We start from the raw sequence: 13,037 nt of genomic DNA on the forward strand, positions 1-13,037 counted from the left end.
AGCCCCTGGATGTATAGAGAACTTGGACTTCTGTGCCTCCTCTAATATTTTCTGCCTCACTCCTCCCGATGTTGGGACCCACACTCGGCCACACTGGGTCAAGAGACCCTGACCATTCTGGATGAACAAAGGAATTTGTTCCTATTTCCGCTCTAACTTCCAATTTTCTTTCTTCAAACCCTCCACCTGATCCTCCTTGGTTATATCCAACAATGGAGAGATCACTATCATCTTTAAACAAACGTTCCCAATCGGGGAACCCGCTGACTTGCGGCTTAAAGCATCAGCCACTACGTTGTCCTTCCTTGGATGGTATAAGATATCACAATCATAATCTTTCAGCACGTCCAACCACCTCCTTTGTCGCATGTTGAGGTTTTGCTGATCCATCAAATACTTCAAACTCTTATGATCAGTATAGATAGTGCACCATACCTCATACAAGTAGTGTCTCCATATCTTGAGGGGAAACACCACTGCCCCTAATTCCAGGTCGTGAGCGGGGTAGTTCGCCTCATGAGGCTTCAACTGCCTCGAGGCGTAAGCGATCACATGCCCCCTCTTCATCAGTATTGCGCCTAACCCTGAGATCGATGCGTCACAGTACACTACTAAATCATCCAGCCCCTCAGGTAGTACTAGAATCAGAGCCTCACATAACCTCTGTCTCAGGGTCTCAAAAGCCAACTGTTGATTCGTGCCCCATCGAAATGTCACATTCTTCTTGGTCAAAAGGGTTAAAGGCACAACAATCTTGGAGAAATCTTGGATGAATCTCCGATAGTACTTCGCTAGACCCAAGAAACTATGAATCTCAGATGCGTTCTTCGGTACTTCCCACCGCATTACAGCCTCAACCTTGGTCGGATCAACCAAAATGCCCTCCCGGTTGATGATGTGCCACAAAAACTACACATCACGTAGCCAGAAATCACACTTTGAGAACTTGGCATACAACCTTTCCGTTCTCAGTGTCTCCAATACCTCCTTCAGATGCTGCTCATGTTGCTTCTTGGTTTTAGAATAGACCAAGATATCATCAATAAAAACGATTATCGACCGATCCAACATCGGTCTACACACCTAGTTCATGAGATCCATTAGCGCTGCTGGGACATTGGTGAGCCCAAATGACATCACCACAAACTCGTAGTGCCCATACCAAGTCTTGAAAGCCGTCTTCGTTATATCCTCATCTAGAATCCTCATATGATGATACCCCGACCGAAGATCAATCTTGGAAAACCAATACGCACCCTGAAACTGATCTAACAAATCATCGATCATTGGTAGTGGATAACGGTTTTTCACCGTTAGTTTGTTTAGCTCCCGATAATTGATATACATCCTGTGTGACCCGTCCTACGGGGAACTGCTCGGATAGATAAACCCTCGCCCTCCAACTTCTTGATGCAACACTTTCTTCTCCAACTACTCAAAACACACTCTATAAGCTTACACACTCAAGGAAAGGATTCGGGTTTGGGGAAAATGGCTCTAAAATATGGAGGCTGAGGTAAGGGAGGGTTATGAGCTCATAAGGATGTTTATATAGCAATCAAACCCTAAATAATAGGGTTTCCTCCTGACATGAGTACGCTTAGCGTACACAAGTGTACGCCCATTGTACTAAGGCACACCTAGTACGCTTAGCGTACTAGCCTGGTTTTCCAAAGTTGCAACTTTACCCCTTAGGCTTCTCATGGGTCGAATCTTCTAACCCAAGGGACTACAAATGACAAAATAATAATAGAAGAGAGGATTCGGAAATACTTGCAAAATCTCGAGATGTTACACTAACTTTACGTCCATGCATGGTGTCATGATGCTAAAAACACCAAAACTAAGTTATATAAGAGATCTAGGGCATGGGGAAGGGCCAAGGCTTGATAAAGCTGGCAACTTTAAGCTTCAAAAGCTCATGAGTGCCTAGATCTGAAGTCACAACTTCATGATATACTCAAATCCCGAAAATGACTTCAATATGGCCCAAAAGTTACAACATACTACCCTAAATGAAGATCTAAGTAATAGAAAGCCAAGGTATCAACTTTATACCTCAAATGAGTCAGAAATGCAGCTCAAACTACGGATCTACTAGCTTCCTCTTGAATCCCCAAGCTTCTTATTCCTTCTCAAGCTTCAAAATCACAAAGAATGCACAAAATAGCTCAAAACTCTCCAAAAGTGGATTAGGGTTTCTTGGCTAGGGTTTGGGACGATGGAGTCTGCAAATAAGGCCAACCTTTGGAGGTTAAGGTGTTTAAATAGGGTGCTAAACCTTAAAAATTAGGGTTTCAATATGCAGCCCTACTCACCGAGTTGAGTCCCTCAACTCGTTGAGTAGCCTTTAGGTTCCACGTCCTAATTCCGTTCCTACTCGATGAGTTCGGGGCCTCCAACTCATTGAGTTCTTGTACAAAAATGAATAAATTGATTTAAAATATATACCAGGAGCCGGGCATTACAGTAGTACATGAATTAGTGAAAATATTAGTAGATTGGACCAAGATTGCTAATTACATAATAATTGGTAACCAACTTTATTAATCCATAAATAGTAACTAACCATAGGAAAAATGTGGATTCGAAACTAAACAAAAGTGTTTTGAGTAAAACTGTTTTTAGTTGAGTGCATAAGTTTTTTTGAACTTGAAAAATCAGATAAAAACCTCTTTTTATCTATTGTTTTGTAACACCGAAAATTCTCAAAACTAAAATTTCATTTAAATTTGCTTTTATCTTAAAACACTTTTTTGTAAAAATCTCATTTTTGTTTAAATTACAAAGAAAACATAACTCCATAATCAAATAAATAGTAATCCAGGATCCTCTAAAACATAACTCTTTCTCTGGTGTGTACAATCGAACCGATGCCGATGACCTCTCTGACATTTGAAAATTCATCGATGACCTCACCTATGGAGTTGGTCACTTATCCCCTTTATTTCCTCAAGGTAATTGCAATCAAAACCCTATGAATCAATTACTGAAACCCAAAGAAAATTGTAGACATTTGTAAACTATGAAACAAATTACATGTTTCAAATTTGATATTAATTTCAAACTTTTTTTTTTTTTTGTTTTGGTTGATCTCTACTAATTTTCTCTGTTGGGGATTTGATTTGGTTAACAATTCTCGTTTTTTAAGATTTGATTATGGTTTGATTTTCAGAAGTGTTATTTGATTTTTCCGGTTTTTGGTTAGATTATGGTTTTATTAATGGTTGTGCATGTTTTGGATTTATTTTCCGGTGGCCGGTGGTGGTCGATTATGGTAGCACGGGTTGGCAATGGTTGACGGTGGTTGGTGGGTGATGGTGTCTGGTGATCGGAGGTGATGGTGGGAGTGAGAGTTGGAGTGTAAGTGAGTCTCTCTTTTCAATAAATCAATTAATTCATTTAATTAAAAAATTGAAAAATAAAATAATAAGGGTATTATAGTTATTTTTTATTAGGCAGAGATTTACACTGTAACAAAATCAAAACCTAGGGATAGTTCGAATGCAAATGAAAAGATATGGACTAAGCGTGAAATTTTGGTAAACCATAAAAACGATTTCAATAATTTGTTCGGTATTTTATACACTACACGCAAATATTCGCCGCAGACGACCATGCAATTGTTATATTAATTTGAATTTGAATAGAACTAGATTACTCACTTTTTCCAGTGTAGTTTGGTTTGGACGTATAGAAAAGATGTATAAATTGTAACTTTGGTCTTTTGGTGGTAGGTCATAATTCATAAAGGGTAAAAATGAAATATTCGGGAAAATTGAAGGATTTGGACATGATGACATAAAGCTAAGTCATGACATCCTTTTTTGACTGATCGATCTCTTATATGAATGAATCCAAAGATGCTTCTTATCCAAGATGGACGAAGCATATGCCCCCAGTAATGGAAACCTCCACCACAACCAAATTCCAACTATAAACTTTCATTTTCTAACGGAATTATTAAATTATTGTAGTTATTGAATAATTTTAACATAAAATAAATATTTTGATTTTTACACATTTTGTTAGTTTTTTTCGTCAATATTTATCCCTTCAATTTGTTTAAACTACACATTCAATCCTTATGACCGGCTACTCAAGGTAAACTGAAAAAAATAACTTAATAGGTTCATATATTTCTCACTTTGTACATATTTAATCTTTAATATATTTTTTTGTTTTTTAAATTTTTCTCACGACATCTAAAATTGGACAATCATTAATAAAGTGTTTGTGGTTGTTGTGATATGAACACTGTAACACGGGTTTTGTAACTTTTGCCATGGGTTTTGTAACTTTTGCCTACAAAATTCACAACCCACTATGCATGCATATGTCTTGGAGTAAAACCATACAAAAGAACTTATAAGACATTACCCTATCATGGTTATAAACCCGTTGAGAGTTTACTTCTTCCTCCCATGTGAGACACATTCCCACACTCATTTGGCTTGCCAATTTTCATTTCAAGTACCGAACTTGGAGCATAGATATCTCATTCACTCAAACTCCGTTTTGGACACATTATATATCGTCTTGAAACTCTCACAAAGAACACAACTCACTAATGATTAATAATATACACAACATATATATGTATTTAATTGTATCAAAAGGTTATAAAATACAAAATTTTCATTATTTTTTTCCAATACTTTTTGGGTTACCAAATATGACAACCTAATATAGCTCAAAAAATAAGTTAGCTGTGTAATACTAAACATAGCCTAGATCCAAACTTGCCTACATAAAATCATAAAACCTCCAAAACTTGATGTCTTGTGTCACTTTATTAGTCATGTTTGTTATCTTTGCATGAACATCTCCACATTTAGAAGGCAAGATATACAAAACTGAATAAAAGGCTAAAACTCGTAAGTTCAAGCATGAGCCCTTTGTTCCCTTGGTGTTTGAACACCGTGATTCATTGTCCCTTTCCATTGTGGGACAATTTTCAACTCATTTATGGATATAAGAACCAAATTTATAGATATAGAATAGCTGAGAAGTGAAGCAAACTACATATTTGGTTCTCAATTGGTTCCGTTTTGGTTCTGTTACAACGAGTATTTTGCTCACTCCTAGTTGTCCGAAATTGTATCGAACCGGACCGCAAAACAGAAAACCAAAAAACGGGAAAGCCAAGAACCATGAACCAAACCACTGAATCAATTCGGTTCCGATTCTAGTTAAATTCAGTTCACTTTGGGTCTTTTTCTCATCCTATTTTGAGGAACATCCTTTCTAGCAATTGTGTAAAAGTATATCTTTTCCAAAACTCATGAATCCTTCACTACTACATATTCTAAGTTCTGTATTAAAAACAACTGTGGAATAAATTTTTTTTAAAAAAAAACTAGACATAATTCCCTATATACATATTAACATTCCTTTACTCTATCCTTATTGTTTATTAGCCATGAAAGAGCTAAACACAACATAGGGCCAAAATTTATGAATAAGGGGATAAGAATGTGAATGTTGACGGGTACATACTAAATTACTAAATAGGTGTTCCAAGTGCATTGATGATATCGGGAAGTCACAACTCTCACAATTTTCTAACACAATAAAATAACAAAAAGCATGATATATATATATATATATATATATATATATATATATATATATATATATATATATATATATATATATACACACCAAAAAACATGATATATATGTTTTCAAGATATGCACTTGAATACGTTGTTGACCATATACAAGTCGGAAGCCAATTTTTTTTTCCCAGTAAGCCAAAGTTACGGGCTAAGAAGTTCTGGCTTGACTTAAATGCACTTACAACTTAGATTAATTCCTATCGTCGATTTCAACGTTATAAGCTCAATAGTATAATTATTGAAGACAACTTGGATGTTAACGCACGTGCTTATAAAGAAGGCCACGTATCTAATAGACTATTATTGGTTATTTATTTACACTTTTTTTTTTTATTATTAATCAACTTTTTTTCAATTGTAAAAAAATACCGTATTTGATTGTACATAAATTCAAAATATTGAGAGTTATATTTTTAATATTTTCGGATCATTCTCATGTTGTTCTTCGTACTCAGTTTATTAGTTTTGGAGCTCCTCCCTTTAGATTTTACAACTCGCGGTTATGAAGGGATGATTGTGAGGCAATTGTTTTGAAGGCGTGGGAGGATTTCAATGGCGATGGAGCCCAGGACACATATGTTTATCGTAAATTAAGATTTGTTAAAAATGCCATTAAGAATCGGAGAAGGGTTGAATTTGAGAGGAAAACAAGGCTCTAATTGATCTTAAAAAGTTGATAATGATCTTGATTTGGAAGCTGAGAAAAGAAAGTTGAGTAATTCGGAGATTTCCTATTTAAAAGAGGGAAAAATAAAAATTATCGAGTTGGAGAATTAAAAAAGATTGATTTAATTAAAAAAAATTAAAGTTAAATGGCTAAGTGATGAGGATGAAAACCTAGAGGCGAAACACAAGCGATAGAAGAGGAGGGGTCGAATCTTGATTGGAGTGTAATAGAAAATTGGAAAAATTTCATATATACCCTAAATAAAGAAGAAAGTATCATATTTACCCTAATTAATATCTAAATATCATATATATCCTAAATAAGCATCTATAATATCATATTTGCCCAAAATATTTTTTTTAAATATTTTATAATCATTTTAAATCATTATTTTTACACATTGACTATTATACCCCTTTTATAAAACTATATTTAAAATTTCATATATACCCTTGAATTGTCAAAATATCATATTTACCCAAAATTATCATTTTATGACTTAGTATAAACAAAAGTGTTTTAATCGGTTAAGATCTTATTTTATATGTTTGTTATTAAAAAAAATTGCTCGATTATATTTGTCATTAGAAAGATAAATAATAAAGATGAGAAATGATAACAATAAAAGTAATTATTAACCTATTAGTCTACCATCGACATATATATAGTCATGCAATCTTAAAAAAATTAAAAAGTACTACATCTAAGAACAAAAAATCAAGTTTACCAAATTCAACTAATAAACAAGTTTACCAAGTTTAAAAAATTAAAAACTAAGGATATATTTTTTCATGTGGACACTTAACCTTGTGTGTCTCAAACAAGTTTACAAAGTTCTCAAAAACAAAATAATTTTAACTAACAATAAAAACTTTTGAAAATAACTAATTATCACAGACACATATTTCTTTTTCTTGAGGTTGATGTTTCACTTGGATCTAAATCTTGAAGTGCAGGGTCTTGCATGTCTTTTCACGATGTCCGTATTCCCCACATCGTGGACATTTGTGCCTTCTTTTCGACTCATCTGATGATTTGATCCTATTTTTTTCGGCCGTCCAACCGGGCGTTTGATAATATGTGGATATATTTTCTCCCCATCTTTTTGCATCCATTGATCCGCTCCAGGCATCGGAGAAATTTCAAAAGCATATGCTTCTTTGAATTTCTTTATAGTGTAACATGAATCAACATATTTGTCCCAATTAACATCCCTCGTAAAAGCAATAAAAGCTACTGCGTGTACACATGGAAGGCCCGTAACTTGCCACACCCGACAACTGCATTTTCTTTCATCTAGGTAGACTTGCCAACGTTGTCCCTTGCATTTCACTTCAGCTTTATTGTCACAACTTCTACAAACTTCATATTCACCCAAGTTCTACATACAAAATATATATATATATATATATATATATATATATATATATATATTGTTAAGATGATTATAGATATGTAATTCAATTTAATTTATCATACTTACCTTTGAAATGACGTTAACACGATTCTTAGCAATAGGAACCAATGTACCATTCCATTTGTTCACTAACATTCTTTTCTTATCAAATCTTTTCATAAGTTTTTCTCTAATTGCATCAAGTAGATCAAGCACGGGTTGATAGCGCAATACATCAATCCAAGAATTAAATGATTCTTAAATATTATTAGTGACGTAATCACACTTCGAAGTTATACCAAACTTGCTTCTACTCCATACCTTTTTGTGGTTGGTATTTAGATATGTGATGGCGTCTTGACTTACATCACCAATGTCCTTCAATAAGCTATCATGCTTGGTAGGCAAGTAGGTTTTTGCAACCCTCCATAGTTTCTTGCTGAAGAATTTACCACGAAAATGTTTCTTGAAATTACTATATAAGTGTCGTATACATTCTCTATGCTCAACATTTGGATAAACATGCACGATGGCAGCTTCTAACCATTTTTGCATGTCTGATGAGATAACAAGACCATTTGGCGTCCCAATTGCTTTTTGAAGTCATTGAAGAAACCATGTCCATGATTGTGTGTTCTCTTATTCAAGCACACAATAGGCTATCGGGAAGATGAAATTGTTAGCATCAACACCAGTTGCAGCGGCCAATACACCGTTGAATTTTCCTTTTAAATGGCAAGCATCAAGACTAATATAAGGACGACAACCGGCAAGAAACCCTCTCGAACAAGCACCTAGAGAAATAAAAAACCTTTTGAAACGTTTCTTGCCACCAACTACATTAAAGTCAATTTCGACAACACTTCCTTGGTTCCTATTTAGCAATTCTTCTCTAAATACATCAATCTTCATGAAAGAATCTTCCCATTTACCATGCATATCAGTATATGCTTGCTCTTTCCCTCTAAATACTTTCAGATATGGTACGTTAACATTGTAAGTTTTCATAATCCACTTTCTAAGCTCCATGGGAGAAATATCCCCATAAGATTTCATCTTATCAGTAATTATATTTGCAATCCATCCTTGAGTGGCACGCTTATTACCACCCATGTTACTTCGAGTACAAGTATGTCCTTCTTCAAGTTTCCTAACCTGCACAATAATTAAATGAATATAATAAATATATTTTAATTGGAAATCATGTTAAAAATAACTTACGTATGTACTTACTTCAAAGGTAATACCATCTTGCATGACAGATGCATAAATTCTCCAATTGCAATCTATGTTTTCACACCATGCTGTGAATCGTGTCAGATCACTTTTTTGAATATAGTAGTCAAACTCATTTATGATTGCGTAATGATTCAAAGCTCTCCGAAAAGCAACAACATTTTCAAAATTTGTACCAACTTTCATGCTTATAGTATTCTTACTAAAAGAGTAACCTTCTTCATCATCATTTGTTGGCTCATCTTCATTCTCAGAACTAAGGTGACTAAAATAGCTTTCTTCACTAGGACAGTAGTTTGAATCAACATGGGGTTCATCTATGTTGTCACATAAATGGTTATGCGCACACTGATTATTTGAGTTGTGGTTATTCTCTATTGTGATGTAAATGGTTACTTCTTTCTCTTTTTCATACATATTAAGCATAACCATGAACTTCTCATCAGAATCAAGTTCAATAAACGATTGACTTGATGCACACTTATCAACATAGGATATTGACAATTTTGGATTGTTCTTTGATGAATAACGCTTTATAACTTCTTCGTTTAGTTGACTCAAATTGTATAACCATATGTCTATGTGGATGCATTTTTGAGAGCCAAAGCAATATATTTTCTTACAACTGTTCTTTGCTAACTGAAAGAAACCCCCGTATTTTAATTTTAGCTTGTACTTGCCCATTGGTATACTTGCAGGAACGTATACGATTATTGGAGACTCGGCCCTATTTTCCCATACTGGTTTCGAGGTGTCGACAAGGATAATGTCAAAACTATCTTCCATCTATCAATTCTTGATGTTAGGAAAAAAAGTCTTAAAAAATAAGCAAACATTAATATACATTAACATCTCTAAAAAAACTATAAGAAACTTAAACATCTAGAATATTACTATGTTTTTAGTTGCTTTATCTTAAAATTGAGCAAATTCGGCAGCCTCATGATAGTGGTGGGAAAGAACTTTAGGAGTCATGAACTACTCTCTACTTCTACTCTTTCTGGAATAAAAAATGCATAATTTATTGACGACACTTCTTAAAATTAATGTACATTAAAAGGCTTCAATTAAAAAAAAAAAGTTTAGCGTGACAAAGAGCTTTAAAGTAAGTAGCTGTTTTTGTGTGATTATGCATGAAAGTATGTACAACATGTTTTTATGGGTCATAATTCTTGTAATTAATGTACACTAAAAACCTTCGGTTTTCAAAAATAAAGTAGATAATCAATGACATATATACACCCAACATAACAATCAATGCTATTGAAACACTTGACATATAGATGTATAATCACATAAAACACACTTCACGCATGTATAAGCAAGAACTAGAGATGAAATCACACAGAAGCATTGTTGGAACATAAAGTCAAATATGGCATATGGAGGCACACCTTTGGGCCCACCTGCAACTGCATGGAGTTCTCCTGCAATTAAGCAGGTGAAACTGGAGAAAGAAAGTAAACTCATGATTGAAGTCAATTTTAACAGTTCTCTTCGCCTCAGGCTACTAAATGGGACAGCTAAGATATTTGGGACCGAAATGCCCTTAGAAAATTGGCTCATCTTCCCACCAAGAATGAAATTTTTTGTAAACGCTTAACAACTTTGAAAAAAATCCACTAGAAATATTAAAGATCACTTGAATCTTATCCTATTGTAATACTTCTGTTTCCTTCCAGTGGATTTTTAATATTTTAGTGATCTTTAATATTTCTAGTGGACACAACACTCCAACGTAACAATCTTTTACGCATGTATAATATCAAAGACACCAGGTAATACAACAATGAAACTGATTATGTAGCAGATGAGGTAGGATATTATATCATCTCACCATTGGACACAACACTTCATGCATATTGGAAAGGCTCGACATATAGGTGTATAATCACATAGAACACACTTCACGCATGTATAAGCAAGAACCAGGGATGAAATCACTAGAGATATGAATGACGTATTACCTGGTGTCGAAGCCGCTAATATTAGAATCGCTAATTGGCTATGATCAATCGAGGTTTTCTGGAGTAGATGACGACGGGGCAAGAATGATGGAGACGACGATTGCATCTTTCATCAACGTAGGGCTTTGGTAATTTGTTTGGAAAGGGGTATTAAGGTCAATTTGTTTATTTTTTATAATTAAAATTATTTTAAATAATAGTTATTGATTATAAAAGTATTAAATTTAAAATTAGGGCAAATATGATATTATAGATGCTTATTGAGGATATATATGATATTTAGATATTAGTTAGGGTAAATATGATATTTCCTTCTTTATTTAGGGTATATATGAAATTTTCTCTAGAAAATTAAACATATATCTAGTATTCTAATAACAAATTTAAAACTATATATATATATATATATATATATATATATATATATATATATATATATATATATATAGAGAGAGAGAGAGAGAGAGAGAGAGTCAAGATCAAATAAGAAGCAAAAAAATTTCTTACCGGATCTATATCCTATATATATATATATATATATATATATATATATATATATATATATATATATATATATATATATATATATATATATATATATATATATATATATATATATATATAGATCCGGTAAGAAATTTTTTTTGTAAGAAGGTAAGAAGTTTCTTTTGTACATATTTTTTTGACGAACAAAATAAATGAATCACTAGATGATTCATTTGTAAGATGATTCACAAGAAAAAAATTTCAAAAAAAACATCTTCATGATTCATTTTTAAATAAATTAAGAAAATATTCATATTTATGACAATTTTAGTGAATAACAACAAAAATCATTGTATAAATGAATTATCAACATGATTTTTTGATTTTTTTTTTTTGTGAATCATCTTACAAATGAATCATGTGATGATTCATTTTGTTTGTTCGCTAAGAAAATATGTAGAAAAAAAACTTCTTACCTTCCTACCAAAATTTTTCTTCTTATTTGATCTTGACTCTCTCTCTCTCTCTCTCTCTCTATATATATATATATATATATATATATATATATATATATATATATATATATATATGAAAAGTGAATATACCCTTAAGGGTATATAAGCTTAGGTCCCAAACTCACCATAATACATCGTTTTGTTTGATATATTTATTATAATGTTCTTCAACTTCAATCCTTAACTTGATTTACTTTCAAGATTTTCAAAATTTCATTATTATCTTCCTCTTACATCACATCTTTTTGACGAACATCAATTATGCTATATATATATTATAGTTGAAAATGAAAATTATGTAAGAGTAAACTAAATGTGAAATTTATAAAAATCTTTGAACGAAATCAACTTAGAAGTTGAATTATAAGAACATTAGACAATTACAATGTATATATATGATACAAAACGACGTAGTATGGTGAGTTTGGGTACCTAAGCTTATATACCCTTAAGGGTATATTCACTTTTCCCATATATATATATATATATATATATATATATATATATATATATATATATATATATATATATATATATATATATATATATATATATGTGTGTGTGTGTGTGTGTGTGTGCGCGTGCGTGCGTGTGTCCTTTTTATATAATTTTAAATCCTAATAGGAATAATACACGTAACTTTAGTAATATAAGTTATAAAAAGAAAGATTAGAAATGAATAAAATATTACACGAAAATAAAGAAGTACACATAACATTCATACAAAATAGAACTTAGAGAAAAGGTATATCAATATACAAATGAAATCATTTCATTTGAGTTGTATGCTAGAGTGACATGATTTATTTTATTAGTATTACAAAATCCATTATAAAAAATACTCCCCCCGTTCCAAAATTATAGTTCATCTTTCCTTTTTGGTTTGTCCTAAAATAATAATCTACTTCTAAAAATAAATAACATTTTTACCATAATACCCCTTCATAATTACTTAACCAACTAAGCATTTAATGGAACATTAAATGCAAACTAAGGACAAAACTATTATTTTATTATATAAAGTTAGTGGTAATTAATGTTTTTCTTAATCTGTGTGTTTTTTTGTCTGTAGACAATAATATTGGGACGGAGGGAATATATAAAAAGGGTATAAGATAGAGACAAGTCGTATAGGTCATAAAGCCTTAG

The 13,037-nt window shown here is 32.5% G+C and overlaps 1 protein-coding gene across 1 annotated transcript; it reads right to left on the minus strand.

Moving 5' to 3' along the window:
* Nucleotides 1-7,216: 7,216 nt before the first annotated feature.
* LOC145009714 (uncharacterized) lies at nucleotides 7,217-8,239 on the minus strand. The gene is made up of 3 exons (XM_078968355.1): nucleotides 7,984-8,239; nucleotides 7,772-7,941; nucleotides 7,217-7,669 (listed from the first exon to the last, which is right to left on the minus strand). Exons 1-3 carry the CDS (start codon nucleotides 8,237-8,239, stop codon nucleotides 7,217-7,219), a joined length of 879 nt encoding a protein of 292 aa, XP_078824481.1.
* Between the last annotated feature and the right edge of the window lie 4,798 nt (nucleotides 8,240-13,037).

This window comes from Lactuca saligna, chromosome 8 (assembly GCF_052625555.1).
Source record: "Lactuca saligna cultivar CGN05327 chromosome 8, ASM5262555v1, whole genome shotgun sequence".
Taxonomy (NCBI): Eukaryota; Viridiplantae; Streptophyta; class Magnoliopsida; order Asterales; family Asteraceae; genus Lactuca; species Lactuca saligna.